At 59.2% G+C, this 27,143-nt stretch overlaps 1 protein-coding gene across 3 annotated transcripts; it reads right to left on the reverse strand.

Annotated features, from left to right (window-relative positions):
- Window positions 1–1,879: 1,879 nt before the first annotated feature.
- MYO1C (myosin IC) lies at window positions 1,880–25,238 on the reverse strand. 3 transcript variants are annotated; one of them, XM_082861059.1, is made up of 32 exons: window positions 25,171–25,238; window positions 18,201–18,356; window positions 17,970–18,085; window positions 17,227–17,425; window positions 17,065–17,145; window positions 15,642–15,821; window positions 15,463–15,561; window positions 14,633–14,746; window positions 14,477–14,548; window positions 13,929–14,048; window positions 13,734–13,816; window positions 13,395–13,500; window positions 13,202–13,282; window positions 12,831–12,922; window positions 11,043–11,137; window positions 10,916–10,962; window positions 10,721–10,801; window positions 8,031–8,136; window positions 7,808–7,925; window positions 7,082–7,195; window positions 6,930–7,006; window positions 6,525–6,593; window positions 6,353–6,437; window positions 6,109–6,268; window positions 5,368–5,451; window positions 4,434–4,527; window positions 4,284–4,339; window positions 4,029–4,164; window positions 3,880–3,950; window positions 3,688–3,785; window positions 3,513–3,612; window positions 1,880–3,113 (listed from the first exon to the last, which is right to left on the reverse strand). In XM_082861059.1, exons 2-32 carry the CDS (start codon window positions 18,324–18,326, stop codon window positions 3,087–3,089), a joined length of 3,087 nt encoding a protein of 1,028 aa, XP_082717185.1. In that variant the 5' UTR covers window positions 18,327–18,356; window positions 25,171–25,238; the 3' UTR covers window positions 1,880–3,086. The 3 variants fall into 3 exon arrangements, with proteins under 3 accessions (XP_082717185.1, XP_082717184.1, XP_082717183.1); XM_082861058.1 differs by lacking the exon at window positions 25,171–25,238 and adding an exon at window positions 24,852–24,925; XM_082861057.1 differs by lacking the exon at window positions 25,171–25,238 and adding an exon at window positions 19,742–19,851.
- Window positions 25,239–27,143: the final 1,905 nt, after the last annotated feature.

Raw genomic sequence — 27,143 nt, forward strand, 5'->3', positions numbered from 1 at the left:
GGCATATAGGCATTAAGTGAATATTGGTCGAATGATGAAATGAATGAAAGGAGAGTCCAGTGGAGGCACTTGTTCAAAGTTAGCTTCCTGTAATTGTCAGGTATCTCCTGGAGGGCACTGCACTTCACACAGGAGGTGAGCAAGGGGTGCAAAGCATTCTTGGTTACTTCTCAAAAGGACGTGTCCTCGGCTGCATCTGGGCTATGTCTGGGGCGTCACTCTCACATGTGCTCCAACTTGCTAGAGGAAGGCGTGTTGTTACAGTTGTAAAGCTGGTAATTGCACCTATCACAATGCTTATCTTATCTGTCGGCTTCTTGGTGTCAGCTTCTTGGAACCACAGTTACTACTGACAGAGTGAACAAATTATTGTGGTGCTTTCATTTCTCTTTAACTTAATTCGCAGGGAGGTGTCCAAATCTAGGTGTGTTCACAGGATTGTGCCAAACCCAAGATAAGTCATACATGACGTGGTATCTGTTCTTTGGGAACTTCTGTCCTAGGTGATGAATCTAAACCCCTTGGCAGGTAGCCTGACTCCAAACTAAACCTCTCCTTGCCTTTAAGCCTTGCACCTGCCATTCCTTCTACCTACAAGGCCCTTCTCTTTTGGGAAAACTCTTAGCCTGCCGAGGAGCTCTGTGGTTGCAGATTGCAACACTTATTCCCTTTCTTCTGCAGGCAGCACTCTGATTAGGGGGGAAATTATCTGTTCGCAGTCTTGGTCCTCGCAATCAGGTGTGGTTCCTGCTTCTGCCTGGGGGGGAGCAGGCACATGACCCAGGCCCGGCAGGCATATATCAGAATGAGCTCTTCTCCCTCACTACACGGACCGGGTCAGGGAAGAGCACCTCATTCAAGCTGCTCCACTGAGAATCAGCTGAGACTTTGGAATCACTGGGAAAGAGGCACTTTCTTTCTCTGCTTCCGATGTTGAATTACAGAATGCAAGCCTGCAGCTGCCCGTAGCTGCTGCTGCCACTACACGAGTGGAAAACCTGCCTGAGAATGAAGCCACCACCCAGGAAGGCTGAGCCAAGATGGTTCCAGACACATTCCTGATAGTGAGTGCCTGGAAGGAGCCCTACCCTGGAACTGTTAAGCTGCTAATGCTAATAAATGTCCTTTTCTGTTTAAGCCAGTTTGAATTGGGTTTGTCACTTGCAGTGGAGTTTGGAGATTACCCTTTGAGACCCACTTCAAATGTTTTCTTCTCTGAAGTGTCAGCAACCCTCATCCCCACCTGAGTCAATCTCTCGTCACTGTGCCCTTGATGCCTGTACTTCCCACACTGGGCTGTTTCCATTCACTAGGCCTGCCTGCCAGGCTGAGGATCACACGGCAGGGACTGTGTGACGACCCGCCCTCCGCCACAGCACTGGGCCAGGCTGAGTGGCCTTTCCATGGACAGTCAATGAAAGAGGGAGGCCATGTTGCAGCTACTGGTCACTCCTACTCTTTCCCCCAGGGAGGGAGCCCACCCTCCTTCCTTCTGGGCATAAGGCAAAAATTATAATACAAGACCCCTGGCTGCCTTCTAGGGATCCTCTCCCTTTTTTTCTTCTTAATTAATTTTTTAGTTTTTGGCCGTGTTGGGTCTTCATTGCTGCATGTGGGCTTTCTCTAGTTGCGGCGAGTGGGGGATGCTCTTCGTTGCGGTGCGCGGGCTTCTCATTGCAGTGGCTTCTCTTGTTGCGGAGCACGGGCTCTAGGCACGTGGGCTCAGTAGTTGTGGCTCATGGGCTTAGTTGCTCCGCGGCATGTGGTATCTTCCCAGACCAGGGATCGAACCCGTGTCCCCTGCACTGGCAGGCGGATTCTTAACCACTGCGCCACCAGGGAAGTCTTCCCTTTTCTAACATTCACAAGGAGACCAAAGTTGGCAAACACGTATTGCTTTATTTAGTGTTTCTCTGGATTGCAGAAGTGTCAGCAGTGGGCTGAGACCCCCCCAGGAGGGCAGAGGCAGCTGGGCAGTCCCCCAGCCCCTCTGGGGAGGTGGGGGGGAGGGGGAGAAGCAGCAGAAAGAGGTGACGCCCCTGCAGCTCCTCCCAAGGCCGGCCCCTTCCCCAGGCTCCCAGGATAGGGAGGGGGGTCAGGGGCCAGTAAAGGCCCTATGTCCTTGAATTGGGGCCAAAGTATATGGGCAGGGTGTTTGTCATCCTAAGGCATGGACTCAGGCAGGAGAGCTCCTCCCACCTGGTGGCCCCCAAGGGTGATTGCTGGTCAGGAAGCCACATGCACCCTTAAGGCATGAGCCTGTTTCACGGGGCCCCCATCCCTGGGAGAGGCAGTGAGGTGTGCTGAGGACAGGGTTGCAGTCTGGTTTTGCCCCAACCTGCTGGATGACCTTGGGCAAGTCCCTTCCCCTCTCTGGGCCTCTGTCTCTTGCTCGTCACACCCGGAGACTAGACTAGGTGATCTCTCAGAGTCGTCCAAATTCTATGCTCTAGGGGTCCTGTCCCTACTCCAGGATGCCCTCAGGCTGGGATGATATTAGAAGGGCATTTTTAAGGCAGGAAGGAGGGGGCAGGCAAGGGTGGTCTCAGCCCCCAGGGGGATGTTGGAGTGGGCTACAGGTGGGCAGGCAGACAGACAAGGTGTCAAGGAAACGAGGAGGAGAGGGTGGCCTGGGCAGGGAAGAGGGCACCAAAGCCCAGACCGCCCACCCTCTCAGCTCCATTCCCTGCCCTGCTGGAGTCAGGGAAAACACATCCAGTGTGTCTTGGGGGTGGGAAGATGGCTTTTTTAAAAAATAGTTTCCTATAAAGCATCAAAAAATCTCAGAGAAAACCTCAGCAAAAGTTCCCTTCTCTCAAATATTTGGCATTGGCAGTGGGGCTGGCGTGGCTGCCTCTGGCCCCGGCTTTCCTATTGCTGTGGCCCGGCCTGGCCCACTCCTGGGGCAGCTCCCTGGTCCCTGCTGCTCCCTCGAGAGAGGGGCGAGCGGCAGGCAGAGTTTGTTGGTGGGCTTCAAGGTGTCCCTGGGTCCCTGTCTGGAAGCTCGAGTCTTTGGTAACTGGGAAGGGGAGAAGGGGATGAGCAAAGCACTGGGAGGCGGGAGGGGGGTCCAGTGGGCGCCTTCATCACCGAGAGTTCAGCCGTGGGGCCACCTGTGGGACGGGGGAGAAGCCCAGGTGGTGAGCAGGAAGCAGAGGTGCTTCGAGCACTTGTCTTCACGGCTTAGATATGTCACAGCGCGCGGGGACAAGCTGGGGGAATGGTCTAGAGGCCTGGGCACTGGAGACTCCAACCCTATTCCCACGGGAGCCACTGCCCTGGCCAGAGCGGGCCTCCCCTCTCCCCCAGCACACTCTCACCCCCCTGATCCCCCCCGCCCCTGCGCTGCCACATTTATGACCCTCTGCACTGTGGGAGCTCAAAGGACCCACGGCGAGGCGCCCAGGCTCTGCCCAGCACTGCTGAGGTTGGAAGGCTCGGCCACCAGAGGCTCTGCCCTGGCCCCAGGGCCCTCAGCGGGAGGCAGGGTGCTGCTGCCGGGCCCCACTCACCACAGCCAGGTGCCCGTTCTTGGCCTTGGTGACGAGCAGCTCTGAGCCGGTCGTGAAGTCGATGATGCCATCCCTGCCGGGACCCCCTGCGAACGTGATGCTGGAGGGAAGGTGGTGCGTGAGGCCCGCCCGCCCCACGCACGCACAGCCCCCTCCCCGCCCCTCCCCGCCTCACCTGCCCTGGTTGATGTTGATGTTATTCACGCGGTCGGCGCTGAGGGCTGTCTTGGTCAGTGTCTCAATCACATGGTCACTCTGCAGCACCACGTCCCCCTGAGGGCCCAGATGGGGTCAGGGGTCAGGCCCTGCCCAGAGCTAGAGAAGCACCCCCCCCCACCCCGCCGCCTCCCAGTCCCCCGAGGGGCACCTTCTGCTTATTGTCCTCACGCTGCACATGGAGCACAAAGAGGCTGTCGCTCAGGCTGCTGACGGAGATTCCTGAGGCGGAAGGGCAGAGGTCAGGGATCAAGGGTCAGAGCAGGGGCCCTCCCCACCCAGCCCTGGACTCCGGCTCACCGGTCAGGTTGGCGTACTCAATCCTCTGCTTGACTTTAGCATCCTCCACAATGACCACGGCGTTGGGCGTCAGCAGCAGCTGCCGCGAGCGGGGCTTGTAGCCCTTGCGGTCATATTTCACGACGGGCACTGCGTACTGGGGACAGAGGGTGGCTGAGGGGCCTCCTCACCCTCTGCCCACCCCTGACTCCCCCACCCAGTCCTCGGGCAGCAGAACTGTTTGGGATTGAGGGTGGTCGGCAGGCAGCGTCTCACCTGGATGGGCTCAGAGCCCAGGGCCTGCAGCACTTTGGGGCTGATCTCATCTGCGCCTGCAACCCAGATGGGGGAGGGGGAGGTGAGAGGAGAAGAGGGGGGACTGGGATGGTGATGGAGGGCTTACGCACTGGAAAGTCAGGGGCTCACCAAGCCGTGTGCTGATGAAGAGCCTGGGGACACTCTGGGGGTAATTGTCCTTCTTGCCCTTGAAGATCTCACTAGCCACGGCTTTCTGCTGCAGCTGAGGAGACAAGGGCAGGGAGGGGGGCTGTCAGAGGGATGGCGACCATCACAGCAGGGACAGGCCCAGCCTCAGGAACTGAGACAGCTTCCCTCACCCTCTCTCTGGCCCCAGCACCAGAGGCTAAGCCCTGCCACCAACACTCCCCTTTAGCCCCTTCTCTCCCTTACCCCCATCCCCACTGACCAAGGCACAGGCTCCTCAGAAGGGTCATGACAGACAGTGCTGTCAGGGTTCAGGCCCCACTTTGGGGATAATTCCCCATCACAGCAGGCCTTGGAACCCCTGAGATAAAGCTCCGGCCTGGGATCTGGCTGGTTGCTAATACTCAAAGAACTACTACAGGTTGGGATTTCCCTGGCACTGCAGTGGTTAAGACTCTGTGCTTCCACTGCAGGGGGCACAGGTTCGATCCTTGGTTGGGGAACTAAGATCCTGCGTGCCACAAGGTACGGCCAAAAAAATTTAAAAATTTTTTAAAAAACCACTACTGCAGGTTAATTCTGCTGCGTGCGTCCTTTAGCATCATCCTACACTGAGTTGGCAAATACAGGCATGTCAGCCACCAATGTCTCTCCCTGGACCTATTCTATCAGACTCAAGCTGCAGCCTTTTCAACACAGGGCTCTGGGCAGCCTCTACCAGGCCAGCGGAGCTGGTCTAGAAGATAAACCCTATTTGCCGTGCAAAATCTACTCCAGCCTCGGCTTCATACATGAGGCCAAACGGGCTGGGATCCATTTGAGGGCACGTGGTAAATTGGGGTGAAGGTCCTCCAGGCCAGCACTCTTCGAGTGTCCCCCTGGCTAGTCCCCCAATGTCTGCCTCCCAGCCCCATACCTGCTGCTTCCACTCAGGGCTGATGCTCCGGCAGTACTTCCACACCATATTCTTCCGGCACAGCTCCCGCAGCAGTTCCGAGGCCTGTGGGCGCGAGCGAGGTCAGGGCACCCAGGCAGCCTGGCTCCCTTCCCTCTGAAGACAACAGGCATGTGCCTACCATCAGGCCTTGGCCTAAGTGACACCCCCTCAGCCTGGACCACTCTTCCATTCCTGAGTTGCTTCTTTGCAAAGAACTCATCCTTGGGACTTCCCAGGTAGCGCAGTGGTTAAGAATACGCCTGCCAATGCAGGGGACGCGGGTTCGAGCCCTGGTCCGGGAAGATCCCACATGCCGTGGAGCAACTAAGCCCGCGTGCCACAACTACTGAGCCTGTGCTCTAGAGCCCGTGAGCCACAACTACTGAGCCCGCGTGCCACAACTACTGAAGCCCGCGAGCCTAGAGCCCGTGTTCTGCAGCAAGAGAAGCCACCGCAATGAGAAGCCCACACACCGCAACGAAGAATAGCCCCCACTCGCTGCAACTAGAGAAAGCCCACAGCAACGAAGACCCAACGCAGCCAAAAATAAATAAATAAAATGAATAAATTTATAAAAAAAAAAAAAAAAAAAGAACTCGTTCTCTGCAGCCCGGCTCCAGTTCCCTTCCCTTCCCTGATGGCTCCTCTGGTCACATGGTTATTAGGTCCCTCCGCTGAGCGTGCTGGTGGTTCCTAACTCAGCAGGGAGGGCCCACGGACCTCACGCAGGGCAGGTGGCGGCGTGGGCCAGGAAGTGTCCAGGATATTCCGGGGCAGCTGCCGCCGCAAGTTGAGCAAAAAAGAGGTGCGCACGTGATCCAGGAAGAAGGCATTCTCGGGGCAACGGGGTGCGTGGCGCAGAATGAAGCCGCGGATGAGCCTGTGTGTGGGGGTGAGAAGCCTGGTAACGGACCCCCGCACACACACACTCTGCACCCCGCCCCCCATGGCGTCCAGTGCTCACCGCCGGATGGTCTGTGCTGCCCACTTCCTCTTGGCTGCCTTCCTCCGGCCCAGGGTTCCTCGCCACCACGACTGGATGCAGATGGCTGCAGAGACCACAGACGGCTGACCTCTATCTCCTCCGCACCCTTACCCTAGCCCCTGCCCTCCTGAAGACCCCTGGGCCCCCAAACCTGATCGCTTCACCCGGAGGAATTTCTGCCGCCAGTGAAAGCCCCTCCAGGTGGCCTGGATCTTCGTGGCTGTAATTGGGGAAGAAAGTCACTTGGCCAGAGCGCAAGGGACCCGGCTGGGGCCGGGCACTGTCAGAGCTCACTGAGCGGCGTGAGTGAGGGGAGAGGCTGAATGAGCATTAAGTGAAGGGAGAGTAAACGAAAGAGCAAGGGAGCGAGCAAAGCAACATGAGAACGTGCCGCGTGTGTAGCCAAGGGCAGAAGACGGGTGCTGGGGCTGGGGAGGAGGGCAGCTGACTGTGGGCGTGGCGGGCTTCCTGGAGAAGGAGCCCAAACGCAGTGACTTCTTTCCTGCTCCCCAGAATGGACTCCACTGGGATAGGAGGGGTGGGGCCCCTCTCTCACCCAGGCTCTGCCGCCGGACCTCCAAGGCGTCCTCTGTGGCAAACAGGGTCTTGGGGAAGCGGATGAAGATCTTGGTCCTGTGAAGGCAGCACTGATCAGCCCCTGGTTGCCGCCCCCGTGCCCTCCAAACACCAGGCGTGAGAGCCACTCACCTGCCCATCTTGTACTCTTCCGGCTTGTAGCCGAGGTGTTTGACCAGCACAGCCACCCCATCCTGGGGCCGTCCTGCCCATATGGGCCATGTCTCTGGGCACAGTGACTTGTACCTGGGGACAGGAGGGGCAGAAATGCACTCAGCCCCCACCCCTGCCAGCATCCTTCTCTGGGGGCCCAAACCAGCTTTCCCTGGCATCTGCTGGGTGCTCCCACTGACTCACAGCTCACAGAAAGCCTGAGAGGTCGCTCTGTTACTATCCCCACTTTAAAGATGAGGAAATTGACGTTTCTCATCTGCTGAAAGTCATGGGGCTAGAAAGTGGTAGAGATAGAATTCACACCTGATTGACTCCCCAGGCCCCTAACTCAGGATAACCCCAAAGCTGCTCTATCCTTTCTGAGCTGATTGGAAACTCTGTCCTTTTCACAGGCGTTTACTATCTCCGCTGGTGAGAGATAGGCATGTGGATGCACGCTTCATGGACCCCTGAGCAGCTGCTCTGTGAGGGCAGGGCCTGGGGGGGCGGGGAGGGCTGGTCTTTGCCCTACCAAGCTTGACATTAGGCCTGCAGCATGGAGGGGCCCCTGGTGTGGATCCCCCGGCAGCTCAGAGCCCCGTCCCTGAATGGGGCGGAGAATCGCTGTCCTCCCTCCCGGGATCGAGGAGGCGCCGACGACCCTCCCACCCTTTTCCCCTGGCGCTGAGCCAGGCCCCGCCCCACCTCTGCAGGAAAGCCTCGTATTTGCGGCGATAGGCAAAGCCGGCTCTGCGCACGCGCAGGTTCTCCATCAGCCCCAGGTACTTCACCTGGTGCCGGATCAGCACCTCGTCAAAGCGGCCTGGGGGAGGGATAACCGGGTGGTCAGAGGGCTTTTGCCGCCAGATGGCCGTTGCCTCTGCAGGGGAGGCACAGCCTGCACTGGTCCAGGGGGCAGAGGGCTTACCGGGCTGCTTGGCGTCATTGGGCTTGATGCAGCGGACGTAGGCAGGCTCCTTAGACTTCAGGATCTCCACCAGCTGCAGAAGGCTCATCTTGAACTGGGTGGCCACCTGGTCAGCCAAGATGAACGGAAGGTTGGTCGGAGCTGGGCTGAGGCCGCTAACCCCTGCAGATGCCGCTCCCTGTGGCAGAGCTCTGAACCCCCCCAGAGACCCCTCCCTGGGGCAAAACAGAACCAGTTCCCACAACTACCCCTGCCCTGCGTGGGCCCTTACTTTTTTTTTTTTTTTTTTTTTTTATTAATTACGACACTTTATCCAGCATCGGCAAAGGTCAGAATTCTGAGGCTCCTGAAGACTGGGCAGCATTTCCAAGGGAAATGTTACAACTTTACAAGTTTTGTTTCTTATTTAATTCTACATGCAGGAACTGAAACTTGGTAAAAGAAAAAATGCAAAAAAGCCAGAAAAAAAGATGTAATCAAGTTGTAGCATAGAGATGTGCTCTTCAACTAAATTTACTGTGCCTATTGGAAAGCAAATGAAAGACAACTATCCTAATAAATTAACAGATTGCCAGAAACAGGCTAAGAGCCCTCATTTCTATTTACTGGGGAGAAAACAAAACAAAACAAAAACGAAAGCAAAATGAAAGCTCTACTATTTCAATACTTTGTTTAGAGACAGAGGCTGTAAACCCATGAAGGTCAACAAAATCTCCAGATCCCCTTCTCCCATCACCCCTCCCTCACAACAGAGGAAGGAGCCAGACTACATCACCTGCATCCCTCTGGCCGAGCTAGAGACCTCAGTTGAAGAACCTCATTCCCGTCTTAAAAATCCTGTTCAGGTCTCCTGGCAACCTCAATCCTATGTCTTCCTTTGGCAGCCACTCTTTCTCTTTTTAGAATTCCAGGGCCGCATTCCTAAACAGTGTGTCCTACTCCTATGCGTTCAACCGTTATCCCTGTACACTGCACTGCAGGACCTTCAAGGACTTCAGGCCTGTGGGAGAAGCGGATGCCTCAACAAAGATTTGCAATCCACTGCGGTCCCATGAATGCCAGGGGCGTATGCCTGGGGGTTCTGGAAGCATCAAGAAGGGGCAACTATTTCAGTCTGTGGGGTTAGTGGGCATCAGGAAGAGTCTTCTGAAAATAACCCTTCAGCTGAGAATTAAAGGCTAAGTAGGAGACAGCCCGAAGGCAGGCAGGAGGGGACGGCATTCAGGCAGAGCAACCGAGTGAGCAAAGGCTTGGTGTACACGGGGCACTACAAGCAGTGCAAGGATCCAGAGAGGGAGTAGAAAAGATAGGGTTAGAGAGGCAGTATCACGGTAGGACTCGAGAGCCACATTAGGGAGATTAAATTCTATCCTGAGGGAAATAGGGAGCCAAAGAGGAATTTGGAGGGAGGGAATGACAGGAAAAGATCTGCCATTTGGAATAGCTCTACAGCAGACAGGTGGAGGATGGTTGGTAAGGACAGATGGGAAGCCAGGAGACCACAGAGGAGGCTGTGGCTGGCTCAGAGGACCAAACTGGAGTAAGGGATACAGAGAGGCCAAGAGGCAAGGGTATTCAGGCAGCAGAAACCGGCAAGATCCAACGGTTGTTAGGATGAGGGCAATGGGGGAGGCTGAAGAATCAGGGATGATGCCCAGGTTTCTGTCCTTCAGGACTGGGTGGAGGGTGGTCCCTGCCCTGAGTTAGGGAAACAGAAGGAGCAGGCCTGGGACACTGGATAGTCAAGGGCCCTTTATAGACTACTGGGGTCTGGAGTGCCTGCAGGCCACTTGGAGATCAGTGGAATCTATGGCTTGCTGAAGAGGCCTGGATCGAGTGGGTGTGTCCTCACGAGCGTCAAGGAGGGGGATATGAGGTCATGGATGAGAATGCTCAGGGAAGGGGCGGGGGTGGGGAGCAGAGGGCAGGGTCCCAGGGAGTCAGACTCTGGACAATATGCTGCCTCCATGGCCTCCCTGCCTGCATGTCTTCGCCTGCAGCGCTGTGGCTTCTACCTCTCCATGACCCTGCTCTTCCTGGGACTGCCCTGGCACTCCTCCTGCCAAGCCCAGCAGCCACACCTCTGACCACAGCTCACTGGAGCTCTCCCTGCATCTGGCACCACTGGCCATATCTGCCTTTCCCCGTCTCTCTCCTAGAAATGTCACTTTCCTGTCCACCTCCTGGTTTTTTTTTGGACTGTGTACCTGTGTGGGGCCCTCTGTCTATCTGATAAGCACCTACTCATTCCCAAGTTATCTCAGATGCTTCCTCCTCCAGGAAGCCCTCCCTGACCACCTCCCCTCTTCAACTCCCTCAGGCAATTTGCTGCTCCCTAAGTTTCCATAGCACCCTGCGCACATTTCCAGGAGAGCACCTATTCATTTTTGTATCCAAAGTGCCCAGCAATGTCCACTACAAATGTCTGCTGTGGGGGTGAATGCACGCAAGCGCCCGCACAGACACAGGTGTACACATACACGTCCACACTTAGAGACAGTGCACACACAGGTACACATGGAAGTAAGCACAGATGCACCCACGGGCAGCCTCCCAGACACACACCGATGCACAGTCAGGCACCGGTGAACACACGAACTCAAACACACACTGCTAACTCGCAGCTCATGCAGGCACTGGTCCCGCTCCCATGCACACACACACCCCCTCGGGTCCCACAGCCTTCACACCGTCTCTGGCCGCTTCTTGTCACTGAGCTCGCTCCGGTCGAAGCACTGGCTCATGATGGGATTTTCCGAGCTGCACATGGCCTGTGAGGGCAGAGCAGGGCGTCATGGTGGGAGCACAGGGTAAGGCCTGTCAGATTCCTGGGGCAGAGGTCGTACAGAGCCCCGACCGCGAGCCCTCCCCCTGGTCCTCCGCACCTCCTTCAGGTTCCGGAAGAGGAGGTCATTGTTTTTATCCAGAAACCCTGGAAGGAGAGAGCAGAGGTAAGGGGAGGGAGAGCCCCTCTCCCCACCCACTGTGGGGACCCAGCCCCAGGATCCTCACCGGTCACGTTGTACGTCACCTCCCCAGCATAGTGCAGCAGGCGGAACTCCCCGCGGCCCAGAGATTTCCTGGTCCGCTGGTCAGCCAGCTTGTGCCTGGGGGTGACAGGGAGAGGAAGCTGCAGATTGCTGGCCTGAGCCATGCACCCTGCCTGCTGAAGAGACTTCAAGAGAGGAACCAGGCATCCAGTAAAAAGCTGGCAGGGCGGGGCCACCTCCCTGCACAGAGGCTGCCACGGAGGCTCAGAGAGGTAGATGGCTTTGTCCTGGGTCACACAGCACCAGGACGGGGACCTTGGCCTCCGCACTGCCAGGGCATGCTGGGTGGAGGGCTACTTGGCGTTGCTTTTGGCTGTTACATGGCTCTGCTCAGAGGGCTGAGAGCTGCCCACTACATTTTAGGACTGGAATCTGCCCCAAGAGACTACTTATGTCTTAAGCATGTTTATACCCTTTAGCCCATTTTCTACTTTTAAGAACAATTCCAAGCAACTAACCAGAGAGACCAGGCAGAGATTTAAGGCACAGAGATAGATATTCGTGGCAGCCCTGTTTTCCCAGCAGAAACCTGGAGGCTGGACAGGGCCCCCAGAGGCTGGGTGAGAGCAGTGGAGTATCTGCTTTAGAGCCGCTGGAGGAATTGTTTTGAGGAAATTTTTCTGTTTGATGATACAGGAAGATACTCAGGATATAACATCATCCTGAGCCTTACACACAATAAGTTCTCAACTACGAAAAAAAAAATGTATAGAAAAAGGCAGGAAGAAAATGTCTCGAATTATTAACAGTGGTGACCTCTAGGTGACAGGATTACAAGTGGCTTTTGCACACGTTCCGACTTTTCTCTGATGAGGGACATTATTTTTGCAGCCCGAAAAAGTTTTCCTTTTTCTTTTTTCTTTTTTTTTTTCAGGCAAGGCTTTACTGGGGCCCCTGCCACAGCAGGTGCGGGGAGCGAGAACAAACAACAGGTTCCCTTGCTTGCTCGCTCCACAGAAAGGTTTTTAATATTCTCTTAAGCAAAAGCTGCTCGGGGCTTCCCTGGTGGCGCAGTGGTTGAGAGCCCGCCTGCCGATGCAGGGGACGCGGGTTCGTGCCCCGGTCCGGGAGGATCCCGCGTGCCGCGGAGCGGCTGGGCCCGTGAGCCATGGCCGCTGAGCCTGCGCGTCCGGAGCCTGTGCTCCGCAACGGGAGAGGCCGCAACGGTGAGAGGCCCGCGTACCGCAAAAAAAAAAAAAAAAAAAATTGCTCAGTAATTCCCTGGCGGTCCAGTGGTTAGGACTTGGCACTTTCACTGCCGGGGCCCAGGTTTGATTCCTAGTCGGGGAACTAATCTGCAGCCCTGGGCCTGAGTCCCAGCTCTGGACTTAACTAGATGTGAGATAACCTCGGGCAAACGGCTTCACCTCTTTGAACCTCAGTAAAACCTCCTCTAGGGGTTGCTTCGGATTAGAGGAGCTGACGTACTCAAGATACACAGGGCAGAGCTGGAACAGAGAGGCTTGTTTCTTTTCTCCCCTCACCCCGCTTTAGGGGATTCCTTAAATATAAAGGAATTTCCAAATAAGGAAGCTAGGAAAATCTTAGGAAGTTTCATTCTCAAAAGGAAAAGGAGGAAGCTGTGCTCCTCGCTTGTGACTCTGCGGACACGCTAGGAGCCGCGGCTCTGTGTGCCTGTCCTTCACTTAGTGCCTCCTCTGGTCATCCCCTTGTGACTGGTGTTCAACGACTGGGGGGACTGCAGGCTTCCACAGGCTCTGCCCCAGGAGAGCCCCACAAGCCCACTCACGTCAGGAAGTGTGGGTGGTGCTTGACGGTGTCCTCCAGCTTCTCCAGGAAGGTCAGGTCCGTGGCCTCCCCAGGGCGCAGACACTCCTCATCCTGGGGGGTGTGGCAGAGGGTGAAGGACGTGTGGGGGAGGGACTGGAGAGCACAGGGACTCAGGGGTCCCCATGGGAGGCGCAGACACAGAGGAAAGGGGCAGATCACAGGGAGCCTCCCAGACCTGGCCAGCACCTCACCTCACCCTCCACAGACAGCCCTGTCCTGTCCCTGCTCAAACTCTGGCTCTCTGCGGACAGGCCCGGAGAACAAGGGGAAAGGGGTGATGTCATCCCACCCAGCCCCCAACACGGGGCCTCGGAAGAGCAGACGGCTCACCAAAATGGAGATGATGCCCTTGAACTTCTCCTCCACCAGGTCACAGATGATCTTGTTGTTGAAATACTGAACAGGCTCCCACTGAGGGGCAAGAGGGGAGGAAGGCATCATCATGGGGTCCTGGCACCTCTCCTGGGGAGACTGACGCCCGGGCTTCCATGGCAGGTGGGGATGCCCACAGGCTTGCACTCACCGCGATGCCCTCTGCCTCATACTCCTCCTGTTCCGACTTGAGGGTGAGCTCAATGAAGAGCTGCTGCAGCTTCTCATTGCAGTAATTGATGCAGAACTGCTCAAAGCTATGAGGGAAACAGAGGTTTCAGTAATTCAGCCCTCAGTAATTCCAGGGGACACGGGACCAGAAGCGGGGGAGGGTTGGGATGAGGCCCCACAGCTCTAAGGGAAGAAACACAGAGCAGGACCCAGGTGGCTGGGAAGACACGGGCAGGAATGTGAGAGGCCGGGGAAGAGGAGAGGCACCAGGACAGGGGAGACGGGAGGAGGGACAGGAAGGGGACAGTGGGGCTCTGACCTGTTGTTCTGAAACACTTCGAAGCCATAAATGTCCAGGAGCCCGAGGACCGTGGTGCTCCGCCAGCTGGGGCTCTCAGCATCCTAGGGCCAGATGACCAAGAGCATGGGTCCCAACGTTCGCCAGCTCCCAGCCCCGGGCCTCCCTGGTCTGCCCTCCCTGCCACCTTGGGAGCAGCAGGGGCCAAGCCCTCACCTTGGAGGCCAGCGACCTGTTGATCTTCGCGACCAGCCAGGTAAAGGTGCGACTGTACACGGCCTTGGCGAGGGCGTCTCGCGCGTAGGCAGCCTGTTCTAGGTTTAGCGGGCTCAGGAGCTGGGGGTGGAGAGTGAGATGGGGAAATGAATGCAGCCCCTTCCCACCCCGGTCCCTTCGCACTCAGGAAACTGACCACTCTGCCCTCCCTGCCCACAATGAGTCTGGGGTTGGGGAGCACCAGGGGAGGACACAGTGGCCCCACCAGAGGGAAGGTGGTATAAGACAAGAGACCTCATTCCTGGAGGAAAAAAAAAAAAAAAAAAGAGGCCTCATTCCTGGAGGTGAGTCTTCCTTCCAGCCTCACCCTCTTGCTGTGTGACCTTGGCCAGCTCCCTGAGCCTCCCTGAGCCACCCGCCTTATGTCCCTCCAGCATTGCTAAGAAGCCAGCTGAGCAGACCAGAGGAAGGGGGATGACGGGAGGAGGGCTGCCGTACGATACCTGCTCCCGCCCCCGCCAGCCCCCGAAGCAAAGGCTGGCCCTCACCTCTTCGCCCTTGGCGATGATCTTCCTGTGCGCCAGGGCTTCCCGCAACGTTGAGCCTTCCACACCAAGGAGCTGCCGAGGGAAGGGGTGGGCCTGGTGAGGGTGCCCTCCCCCGGCCCAGCTGCCCTGCCCTCGCCCTCCGCTTGCCCCACTCACCCGGGTCAGATACTTGAGCTGGTTCTCGGTTGTGACCTGGGCGTTGCTCTCTTCGTCGGCAGCAAAGTGGATGTTGCCCAGATGCAGGACACTGGCTACGATGCTCAGCAGGTCCTGGGGGGACAGGGAGGGGTAGGTGGGGGTTACAGGAGGGGCTGAGAGCCCCACAGGGGCACACAGTGGATGGTCAGAAGGAGCCGGGAGAGGGGCTTCCCTGGTGGCACAGTGGTTAAGAATCCGCCTGCCAACGCAGGGGACACGGGTACAGGAAGATCCCACATGCCGCGGAGCAACTAAGGCCATGCGCCACAACTACTGAGCCTGCGCTCTAGAGCCCGCGAGCCACAACTACTGAGCCCGCGAGCCTCAACTACTGAAGCCCACACGCCTAGAGCCCGTGCTCCACAACAAGAGAAGCCACTGCAATGAGAAGCCTGCGCACCGCAATGAAGAGTGGCCCCCGTTTGCCGCAACTAGAGAAAGCCCGTGCACAGCAATGAAGACCCAATGCAGCCAAAAATAAAAAATAATTTAAAAAAGAAAACCCATTGCTTTCAAAAAATTAGCAAAAGACAGACTGTCTCTGGCAGAAATGGAACTTCTTTTGCCTCTTCTTATTTTCATATAAACAGAGACTATGATACCTGCATGCAGCAACGAAGACCCAACGCAGCCAAAGATAATATAAATAAATTTTAAAAAGGAGGCAGGAGAGGTAGTAAAGGAAATCTGAGAGGAAAAGGCGGCTAGAGTAGAAACGGGGTGTAAAGGTAGATGGAGATTTTCAGGGTATGACAGGAGAAAAGGGAGGGTCCCAGCAGAGGCCTCACCTCCACCTCATCCTCGGTGAAGTCGATGACCGTCAGAGCCTTCCTGACAACCTTCCAATCATTCTTGTCGTTGATGGAGGAGACTTTGGCGCACTGGCCCTGGAGGACGGGCAGAGCTGGGTTCTAGCCGTGGCACTGGGCTCCCTGGGTGGCACCCGCCCTGCCTGGCCCCTACTCACCTTCACCAGGTACAGGTAGCTCTGGGGGTTCCGTTCCAGGCCCAGCCTGCGCAGTGTCTCCTCCTCGCCCCCCTCCAGCAGCTGGTAGAAGATGTGGAAGTTCCTCTCCCCGTGATTCTGGTGCACCACCCGGGACTTCTCCAGGAGGTAACTGAGGATGTGGCCACCCACAGGGGCGCCCTGTGGGTAGGGCAGGATGTAGCGACTGCTCAGGGGGACTGGGGACAGAGCCCAGCTTCCCCTTCCTCCCCTGCCCTCCGAATTCCAGCTCTGCCAATGGCTCAGGCAAGTCGCCCCCTCTGGCCTGTTTCCTCCTCTGAGAAATGAGGACGCTCAGCCCTATCTACCTGGCGGCTCCACTTGGATGTCCGACAGGCATCTCAGTCTCAACAGGCCTGAAACTGAACTCCTCATCTCCCCTCCTCAAACTAGCTCCCTCTTCCCATCTTGGTCAACCTTCCAGGTGTTCAGGCCAAGCAGTCTGCAGTCCTGGAAGCCTCTTTGTCTCCCACACCTCACATCCAATCGGACAGCCAATCCTGCTGCCTTAACCTTCAGAACCTCCAGAATCCAACCACTGCCAACACACTGGGCCCAGCCACCATCATCTGTCATCTAGATTTAATAATCATCAGCTTCCTAACTGCTTTCCTTGCTCGGCCTGGTTCTCTACCTTCTATTCTCAACAAAGCAGCCAGAGTGATCATTTTAAGAGGAAAGTGAGGTCATAACACACTTCTGTTTCAAACTTTCGGGACTTCCCTGACGGTCCAGTGGTTAGGACTCTGCGCTTCCACTGCAGGGGACACAGATTCGATCCCTGGTCGGGGAACTAAGATCCCACAAGCCACATGGGCATGGCCAAAGAAACAAACAAAAAAAACCCCCCAACTCTCTAGCCTCCCTTCCACTCAGAGCTTTAAAAAAAGTTCTTACAAAGACCCAAAAGGACCCACAGCATCTAGCCTCCTCTTCTGTTCCTTGGCCCCCTGCTCTCTTCTCCAGCCACTCTGGCCTCCTTGTTGTTCATGAACACATCCAGCACTTTCCCCATGAGAGCCTCTGCCCGGACTCTCCTAGGTATCTGCACAGCTCATTCCTCTGTCTCCGTCAAACTTTTACCAAATGCCACCTTCTCAGTACCTACTGTATCTGCCTCATTTAAAACAGCAACTGCTCCCGCCCGTTGCCTCATTTTATTTTTTGCCGTGACACTTGTCAGCTAAATTACATTTTTCTGTTTACTGTCTACCTCCCTGGAGGCAGGATTTCTGTCTGTTTTGTTTCACTGCTGGACCACCAGCACCTGGAACAGCGCCTGGCACACAGGCTGGTGCCAAAGACCTGGCCAGTGGGCGCCTGCTGAATGGGAATCCCACTACCCCTGCCCTGCCCCACCCACAGGTACCTCACCCACAGGTACCTTGAAGTCAAACTGCACGTCCATGTACTTCCCGAACCTGCTGGAGTTATCGTTCCGGAGGGTCTTGGCATTTCCGAAGGCCTAGGAGAGAACAGGGGTGTGAGGCGTGCCTGGCAGTCTCTCTCTGCCCCTCCCGCCCCCCAGATGCTGCTGGCCCCTCACCTCCAGCACGGGGTTGCTCTGCAGCAGCCGGTCACGCACGGCACCACCTCGCTCAGGGGCTGGGCAGGTCTCAGCATAGAACTGCAGCAGCCGCTTGGTGGCCTCCGTCTTGCCTGCCCCGCTTTCCCCAGAGATCATCACGGCCTGGTCCCGGCGCTCCGTGCGCAGTGCCCGGTATGCAGTGTCAGCCACCGCGAACCTAGGGCAGAGGCCCGCCAGGAGCTTAGGGGGCCAGGGGTCAAGTGGCTGCAGGGGGTGGGAGTTCCACAGGTAGGACTGGGGGTGGGCGCTCCCATGTCTGGCGGGGTTCACAAGGGGGTGTACCCTTGAGGATGGGGGAACCCTCCAAGGTGTGGGTCAAGAGAGATCCTACCCAGCTGAGGATGGGAGTCATATTCAGACAGAGGATTGAGGGGATCACTCATGGGTGGGGGGATTGGAGGTCATTCAGGTGAAGGTTGAGGTCACTCATAGGTAGGGCTGGGAGGTCCCTCAGAGGTGGGGGTCAGAGGGTCACTGAGGTTGGAGGGCCATGTTCAGGTAGAGCTGGGGGAATAAGTCATGAGTGTGAGTTGGGGTGGAGGCTGGCGGGGTCCTGCCCAGATGGAGTAGAGAGATTCACCTTGGGTGGGCACTGGGCACTCCTCACAGATGTGAACTGTGATTCATTCCAAGTGGGAGGTCGGGTGGAGTCATGTCAGGTGGAGATGAGGGGGGTCACTCATAGGAGGGGGGTCACTCACAGGTGGGGTGGCACCTCATAGAAGCTGACGCCCCGGTAGCGCTCCATGTGCTGCCGGCTGTAGATCTGTAGGTCCCGGTAGGGGTTGACAGAGACCAGCACAGGGCCAATGTAGGTCTGGGGGTCAGGGGAGGAGGGTCAGAAGTTTCTCCCAGAGGCCCCTGAGCCTCTTTCCCTCACAGCCTGCATCTGTGCCCCCAGCACCCCCTGCATCTTCCCACTCGGGCCTCACGTAGATGAGGTTCTCCCGGAAGCGTCGCCGCAGGTTCTCAATGAAGGCTGCCTCGCTGGTGAAGTTCTCCAGCAGCACGAAATCCTGTACCCCGACCCGGTCACGGGCGGTCAGTGCACTCTCCATGGTCACCCGCACCCCGTCACTGCCCAGGGCCTGCAAGGAGGGGCCATGGGAGAGGGTCAGCGGCAGCAGGGTAAGGGAAGGCCACTTCTCCCCTCCAGCATAGCCTGTGGGACTGAGAGGACAACCAGGAGCACATGGACACAGGGGGCCTGGACACACGACGCAGGGAACACCCAGGAGACGGGTGTGCCAGGCTGGGTACAGTGGGCTTGGATGGCAGGAAGCTGGTGCATGGAACACTGAGGACGCAGGTCCCAGAACAAAGACCACATGGGACCCGAACACAGGACACTGGAGCACAGAGCACCCAGAGGACACGGGGGCAAGGCCACTGAATCCAGGGAGATGCTGGTTTTGCGCAGAGAACCGGGGGGGGGGGGGGGGGGTCATGAAAGTAAGAGAAAGAATGCTCTGTTGACCTTGGACAAAACCCCTCCTCTCTCTGGGCTGTGTCCTTCTCAAGAAGGAGGAGTTGAGATAGACCAGGTGACCTCAAGTCCCTTAGCTCTGGGCCACGTGTGACAGGTGCTTTGTAGGACAAATAGCTCAAAGTGAGTTCTACAGGCAGGGTGGGGCCATCTCTCCCACACCCACTCCCAGAGTCTCCAGGAGGAGAGTGTCTAGGGACCTAGCAAGATGCCACCCCAGGCCACAGGAGAGGGATTCCCCCAGGGGACCTCCCATCCCAGCTGGGTTCAACACCCACCCCAGAAGGGGGGCCCTCCCTCCCACAGCTGAACCACGCCCTCCCCTCCAGCTGCCAGGTTCACAGACACACTCCTCCCCTGAGAGCCCCGAAAAGCCTCAAGGGAGTGGGGATTTTACCGCGGAAAACACAGCTCCCTCCGGACCCCATTAGAGGGTGGGGAGAAGTACAGGCTCAACAAGGCCCCCACCCCAGAGCACACTCTTCAAAAGAGTCTGAGGGCTCTAGAAAATTGACACCAAGAGTGTCAAGGGTCAGAGAAGAGCAAGGTGGCCACCGTGGTGGGAGGGGGGTGTAGATCCCCAAGAGGCCACTAGGCCTCCTCCGACCGCAGACCACCCAGATCTCTGGCCGGGGAACCCCTCAGGGTCTGGCCAGGGGCCTGCCTCTCCTAGGCCTGTCCCTCACTGCCCCCTCCCCCCTCCAATACTGTCCCGAAGCTGTCGCCAAATCTGGCCCGAGCTCCAGCCCCCTTGCCCTCTGGGTGACGGGTCTCGGCGCTCTCGGCCCTCCCCGGGAGCTATTCACCCGGCCCGGGTCCGAGAGCCTCACGGCCCTCCCTGCCTCGGCCTCCTCCCCCTGCAACTTTCCGGGACGTTTTTCCACCCGAAATTCCTGGGCCGCGCCCGCTTCCTGGCGAGGCCGAGGCGGCGCCGCGAGGCCGGGAGGGACGCCCGGGACCCCCGCCCTGCTCGCCAGCCCCGCTCACCGACGCTCGGTAGCGCATCCTGCCCCGTCGGCCTGGCGCCCTGCTCCGCTGCCCGAGCTCTCGCCTCGGGGCTCGGCGGCGGCGGCGGCGGCGGCGGCGTCACGAGGGAGGGGCCGACCCGCCCCCCGTTCCGCCCCCTCCGTGAGCCTCGGAGGCGCGGGACTCCCCGGACGCCCCCGCCTCCTTCGGTGCTTGGACTCGGGGGTCCCTCCCCAGCTGGTAGGGGTGGGGCAGGAACTAAGGGGGATCTCGCGGCGTGGGTGGGTACAAGGGTGGGGGTGGGGGCGGGGGCGGGGGCGGAGCTCCCCGCCGGGCAGGGGCTCCGCCTGAGTCAGGTTTTCCAGGAGGGACTTCGTTGGTTCCAGGGTGGGGCCCGGAACCCGCGCGGCCGCCGCGTCTACACTGACCCGGAACTCACTTCCGGGCTTGTATCTACACTACGCACTAGGCCAGGCGCGGGACTCACTAGGCAGAGGCCCGTGGGTCCCGGAGGAAGCAGTATTCCCACCCCCACACTCCAACCTCGAGTCCCGGGAAAGTTAAAAATAGAACGAAATGTCCAAATACGGCCGGCGCGCGCGGGCGGGCGGAGCCTCCGTGCGGGACAGTGTCCACCCCCGTACACTCTCTGGAGGGTGGATCCCGTGTCTTTAAGTCTCTAGGAAATCTCTTTAGTTTCCCGCGTCAGCACAGAGCGCGTACCCCAGGGACGAAGGCAGCCAGAGCACCTTTGCCGAGCGCGGTGCGTGCCCGGCCTCCATGGAGGGCTCAGTTTTCCATCTGGGGAATCCACGTCCGACTTCCAGCATTTGGGGCAATACCTTTCTCCCCTATCGAGGACATCCCGACTAGGGCCCCTGTGCCCAGGGGCTCTTCACCTCTCTCCTTCCTCTGGAGAGGGTCTCCCTCTATTGTACCTCTGGATCCCTCCATACTTTCTGCCCAGGACATCCTCCCTCTACCCAAACCAGCCCCCCAGCAGCCCCGCCCTCGCTGGGCTCTCGGTGGGCAGCAGCCTGGGGGGCAAGCTCTAGCTCAGATCCCAGCGCTGGTGGGGGTGTGATGGCTAGTGCTTCTTCCAAAAGGCTGGGCTGCTTCTCACAAGCTGTATGACTGCGAGCAGGTCAGTTAATTTCTGGGAGCCTCTCCTTCAGCCTTAAAACGAGGCTAATACCTGTCTCAAAGGGCTGTTGAGAAGGCTAAGATAAGCCGCCAAGGCACCTCCCAGGCCTTCAGTAAACACCACTTCCCTCTCGGACAGACACTCTTTGCACACACGCTTGGAGCAGACCTACTAAGAGCCAGGTCCTGGGCCAGACAGGTCACACTTCTATAGCGGGGAAAGCCCCTCAGGCGTGTCTGCCTGCCAGTTAACAAAGAGCTCTGGAACTTTACTTGTGCCCCACCTGACAGATAAGGAACCCGAGGCGCAATCGCCGGATGCTGACTTGACCTAGGGGGCAAAAGGGCAGGGCTGGGACCCAAAGCCTCAGCGTGCCCCTCTCTCAGACCTGGGCTCCCCGGGGAGGGAGGGAGGTTGCGGCAGGTGCGGGTTGTAGCCTCGTGGGGAAGGCTCATTACCTCGAGAACAACAGCCCGGCCGGAGCCGCGGCCCTGGGGACCCCGCGGCGGGGGCGCCAGCTGGGAGATGGGGCCCTCTGGAGGGAGCGAGGGGACTGGGTGCCACCGCGCGCAGCTGGGAGATGGGTGGGAGCGCAGGGGGCGGGGGCCTTAAATGCCACCAGCTTCGGGCTAAGGGCGGGAGGAGGCCCCCTCCGCGAGGGGCCTCAGCCTCCCGCTCACCCGGAGTGGGAAGGGCCTTGGAAGACTGGAGGAAGGGGGTCCAGCCGGTCCCCACCAGGAGCACGGCTCCGGGGCGGTACAAGGACTAGGCTGGCTCGGCTGGCGGCCGCCCGCGGGCCCGAGGCGAGGAGCTGGCAGAGGGGCGGGGCCTCGCGGCCGCAGTGCCCGCTCCGGCCGCCGCCGCGTCAAGCGGCAGGAATGAGGGGAATCCGCGTGCGGAGGGGTACGGCCGGCCACCCCCGCCCGAGCCCCGCCGCTGCATTCCCCGGATGCCCGCTGACTCCCTTACAGCCGCCGCCCGGCGGCGGAAGGAGGGGGCGTCTCCGCTGCCAGGCGGGCCAGAGGGCCTGCTCCCCGACCACAGCCCCTGGCCACCGCCACCGGCCGCCTCGACTCACTGGACGGAAGCGCCCGCCCGGGAGAGGGGGTAGGGAGGCGGGGGACAGAGCGTGTGAGAGACACCGCGGCCAAGACTGCAGCGCCGGGCGCTTCCTGCGTTCGGAGCGCTGTCTTCTGGTACTGTACTCCTTTCAATGACCTCTGCCGAGCTATGAGGTCTGTATTATTACCCCCATTCTACAGACGGGGAAACTGAGGCTGGGCAGGCGAATGACGTGTTCAAGATCCCAGGACTAGTGAAAGGAGGGGTGGGATTGGAACTGGGAAGTCTACCACTGTCTACTCCTGCAGGGCTGCCCTGAGGGAAAGACGCCTGCCTAGCGGCTGGAGGATTTCCCAGCTTCTCTGTCAGGGTTAACATGCTACCTGCCAGGCCATGACCTTCCTTAGCGAACCCATGACCGCAGTGCCCAGTACCCACCCTTGGCGGTGTTGTGTGACTATTGACATGTAGGCCTTAGGAACGGCAGCTAGGGAGTGGGCCATGACCTGTGCCCCCAGCATGGCCCTGGACCTAGGGGCTGGCCGCAGGCTGGGGTGCAGCTGTGACCCCTGAGTGACCCAGGACTTATTTCCCAAGGATGCCTCTGAGTCTCCTCCCACCTGGGGAGGTGTTTCCCATAAAGGTGGCGCAGGCCCAGCAGACCTGGGTCATCCAGTGCCCGTTACCTAGTATGGGCCAGGTACCCCCAAGCCTGCCCTCTGGAGGAGTGGGGAGGGCAGTGGGCAGCCTCAGTTGTTCCCCTGGCTCAGGTCTATGCGAGTCTGGAGAGGGTGTTCTGAGGACCCCCAGATTGCTAATAGAAACTGATTTCCACTGAGGCAGCCTCATGGCCTGTTGGGGCAGCGGAAAAAACCATAGCCTAGGGCCTCCCTGGTGGCGCAGTGGTTGGGGGTCCGCCTGCCGATGCAGGGGACACGGGTTCGTGCCCCGGTCCGGGAGGATCCCACGTGCCGCGAAGCGGCTGGGCCCGTGAGCCATGGCCGCTGGGCCTGCGCATCCGGAGCCTCTGCTCCGCAACGGGAGAGGCCGCAGCAGTGAGAGGCCCGCGTACCGCAAAAAAAAAACAAAAAAACAAAAAACCATAGCCTATCTCACCCACAGCACATGCTGGGCACAGAACTGGTGTTCAGCTTTTCTATTATCAAACATATCTTAGGTCTGGGCCCAGGCTGCCCCACCAAGGGCTGTTCCAGACTGAAGGGAACTGTTGCGAGGGGGAATGGAAAGAAAAGTTGGAGACTTAGGGGTTCTACCTGATATCTCACTGGGCCCCAGTCAAGGGCTGTATACTCTGGCTCCAGAACCATGGGCCTTTTGCCTGCCAGACACCTCTGCCTGGGGGTCCAGCAGAAGTAAATAAACAAAGCGCCTTGCCCGCTAACCTATCCTCCTCGTTCAGTATCCTGTAAGACGAGAGGAGGCGGGCACCTCCAGCTAGTCAGCACCGCCTGGCATCAAAAGGCCCGCCCGGGCTTCCCTGGTGGCGCAGGGGTTGAGAGTCCGCCTGCCGACGCAGGGGACGCGGGTTCGTGCCCCGGCCTGGGAGGATCCCACATGCCGCGGAGCGGCTGGGCCCGTGAGCCATGGCCGCTGAGCCTGCGCGTCCGGAGCCTGTGCTCCGCAACGGGAGAGGCCACAACAGTGAGAGGGGAAGAAAAAAGAAAGGCCCGCCCTCCTCGCTCCACTCCTCACACCAAGGAGTCACTACCTGCTAAAACCTCCCCTTGGCTCCTGCATCACTGCTCTGCCCCTGGACCAAGCAAGCAGCCTCCAAACTGGCCTCTCTGCCTTCCTCCCGCCAATCCATTTTCCCACAGCCGCCTGTAGTATTTACAAATGCAAATCCGATCAATTAACATCTCATGTTAATAGAGTGAAGGTTTATAGGGCACCTGTCCGTATGCCAAGCACACCCACTGCTTCTCGCCAGGCCCCTGTATGTGGACTCCAGAAGCCCCCTGTGTCCTCAGTTTACCCCACTGCTCCTGTGCTCCTATGTGGCTACAGGGGCAGCCGTCTCCAGTCCCTTCTCTCCCCATGTCTCCCTCACCACCACACACAGCCAGGAGGAGCTGCTTCCACCTTTGCCACCAGCCGCGTGGCTCTAAGCTTCAAGCCTTTGCACCTGCAGCTTCCTTGGCCCTCGCACCCAAACCCCTCCCCACCTGACTGACTCTTAGTCATCCTTGAAGATTCAGCTCAGGTATCACTTCCTCCAGAACCCCTTCCTGACTCCCCGCAACACACAGCCCCCTCCTTATCGCATTCCGCTCTGATCGAAGGTTTCCTTGTCAGTCTCTCCCAGGAGACTGCTCCCGCTCCAGGCCGGCACACAGTGGGAGCTCAGTAACCCCTCGTGGACGCCTGTGTGAATGAATGAATCACAGAGCCCGGGAGTGTGAGCAGAAGGCCGGAGCGTGCCGGGCGTTGAATAGGCCGTGGGCCAGCCATTCATTCTCTCATTCATCTCCGAGCCCCCCAGCCGCCGCACTCACACGCAGGGGCCACTGGCGCGGCGGCGGGGAACGGGAAGGGGCGGGGCCCGGGCGGCTTCTCCGGAACCCGGAGGCAAAGCCGGCAGCCGGAGGGCCCCAGAGGGCGCGCAGGGCGCCTGGGTCACGCGACCCCAGCCGCTCCTCTCCGCCCTCACGTTACCCGAAGAAATCTAAGTCTCTAACAGGCCGAGTCCCGGGGCCACCGGGTCCTGGGACTCCGCAGGGGCCGGGCCGAGCCCACCCTCGGCCCCAGCGATCCTTGGGCCGGCGACCCCCGCCTCCCCAACCGTAGCTCCGGGCCTGGCTCGCCGCCCGGCCGCTTACCCTCTCCTCCATCCCGCCCGCCAGCGGAGCCCCCCCACCCCTGGGGCCGCGCGGCTGCGGCCCTCCTGGAGTTCCCCGTACCAACCGGCTTGGCTTCTCGGGTGCGCGGGCGGGGGCCAGGCTAGTCGGCGTGGCCGGCTCCGGAGTCGGCGGCCCAGGCACGCTCTCCCCGCCCAGGGCCCGCCCGGGGCCGGGCCGCTCCCTGTCGTCATCCCGGTCAGGGCCCAGGCCCCGGCGCGCGCGCGCACCCTCCGGCCCCGCCCAGGCCGCCCCGGTGCCGGTGCCGGCCCCGGCCCCGGCCCCGGCCCGCGTCGGTGTCCGCGGGGGCTTGGTGCAGCACACTCCGCAGCCAGCTCCTGGGGACGAGGCGCGTTACAGTCGTTCACACACATGCACACACGCACCCTCCTCTGGCTGACGACCGGGCCCACTCGCTGTAGTGCTGGGCGGCGTGTGTCTTATGGGGTTCTCCCTTATCCTAGGGCGCCTTTGCATCACCAGAGCAAACCCGACCCTGCCCTGCGTGCCAGGCCAAGTCAGTTCTTCCCCTTTTCTGACCGCCTCGCTCCATTCACCCTCCTTCTCCACCCACGCTACTGCTCTGAGCCGGCCAGTGTCTGTTCTTCAGGCCAGACGGGAAAGCAGCGGCATTAACTGAGCCTGTACTATATGAACCTGGAGCTTTGCATGCGCTGGTCCTTAGATCTCAGAGCGGCCCTGTCACCTCGGTGTTGTTAGCCCAGTTCATAGGCCAGCCCACTGAGGATCAGGGAGCTGGAGGAGAAGGGATTCAAACCCAGATCCCCGCTTTGAAACACTCTGCTCCTGGTGGGCTTAAACCCTACACTCTTCCTTCCATTTACCCCTTGTTGTCCAGTCTGTTCCTGTCCCACCAAGGATCAGAATGCTTCCCCCACTGCTCACCTCTTTCCCGAGGGGTTTGCTTGAGAGGAAGCTGCTGGGCCCTGGCGAGACACTGCCACCCTTCCTCCCAGCCCAGAGCATCCCAGCTTACAAGCTTGCAGGGCCTGTGGGGATGAACCACACGGATGATCTCCCCGGTGGGTATCAGCTCCACTTGCAGGGCCATTCCGTCTGTGGAGAGCCAGCGTGCTGAGCACTGGGGCCTCTGAGCAAAAGCCCGTCTGCCTGCCCGCCCGCTGGTTCTGGCTGCTCCGGGAACCAGGAATCTAGTCTCACGCTGGGATGGCCGCTTGGTTCAGCTTCAACTCCAGCCCCCGGGGGATGTGTCTGGTCCAGTGCCTCAGGACACAGCTGGAGCAGCCCAGGTCTGATTGGGAGGCCTCTTGGCCCAGCAGGGTTGGGGCAGGAAGAGGAGGGGCTGAGGGACGGAGGAAATGCTTGTTGTCCCAGGTAACCAGAGGAGCTGATGCAGCCACCCATGGGGGACCCTGGGCTCCAGGTCAAAGGGTAGGAAGCCTTTCTCCCCAGCAGCTCCATGGCCAGGCCTCTCCAGCTGCCCTCTCGCTGGTATCAGCTGGAGAGCACAGTGACCACTCCCCAAGTCAGAATGTACCTCCTCCCTAAGCCAAGAGGATCCATGAATAGGCACAGTCCCCCCCAGCTTGTCCGCCTCCCACAGCGGCAGGTGAGCCCCTGGAGTTTGAGGCGCCAGGCTGCTGGGGACTGGCCATGTTGGGCAGAGGGGTTAGCTGGAGAGGCAGGAGGGCATTGTGAGGAGGCCCCCGTCCCACCCTCCTCTGGCGCCTCAAATGCTTGAGGTTGGTTCCTGGGTGGCTTGGCGTTGGGGAGCCTTAATCTTGTTTGCCCCTTACTTTTCCGTAGCACCCTCAGGTGCTCCCCACCCCCAAATGTTCCTGTTTTCCTATCTTTATTGTTGCTAAATCACAGCTGACACTTTCCTGGCCTGGGACTGAGCCCTCAGGTCTCTGGCCATTCCTTATAGGAAGTGCGAAGGGGGAAGTGGATGGGGAAAGCGATCTTTCCAGAGGAAGATGCTGGCAGGGGAGGGGTGGAGTCCAGTGGGCCTGCGCCGCCGGCCCCCTCGGGGCAGGCACTTTCCCTGGGCACCCTTCCTTCCCTCCCCTCAGCTTCCCCCGCCCAGGAAAGGCCAGCAAAGCTTCCTTCCTTCCTTCCTCTGGGAAGCACATCTATCCAGGGCAGGATCATCCCCGGCGGCCACACAATGGCCCTTATCAGCCGTGGAGCCAGGCACAGAGACCCAGCGCACACCAAGTCTCACATATTTCCTGTTTCCACCCAGCGGGTCAGGGCTGGGCCCAGATCGGCCATATCCTGACTGGGGCCAAGAGGAGGGAGAGCACCCCCCCCTTCCCCTTCCCGCCTCTCAATCATTGCTGGACTCACCCCTCCCTGCTAACAGGAGGCAGGGGTA

This window comes from Leucopleurus acutus (genome assembly GCF_964270905.1).
Source record: "Leucopleurus acutus genome assembly, chromosome: 19".
In the NCBI taxonomy this organism is placed as follows: domain Eukaryota; kingdom Metazoa; phylum Chordata; class Mammalia; order Artiodactyla; family Delphinidae; genus Leucopleurus; species Leucopleurus acutus.

Excerpts from the sequence above, each read along its gene's own strand:
- MYO1C (XM_082861057.1), bottom strand. Across the intron at positions 5,452-6,108 it reads CGCCACCTGCCCTGCGTGAG|GCCTCGGAACTGCTGCGGGA; the intron begins GTCCGTGGGCCC and ends TCGCGCCCACAG. Across the intron at positions 4,165-4,283 it reads TGGGCTCTGAGCCCATCCAG|TACGCAGTGCCCGTCGTGAA; the intron begins GTGAGACGCTGC and ends CTCTGTCCCCAG.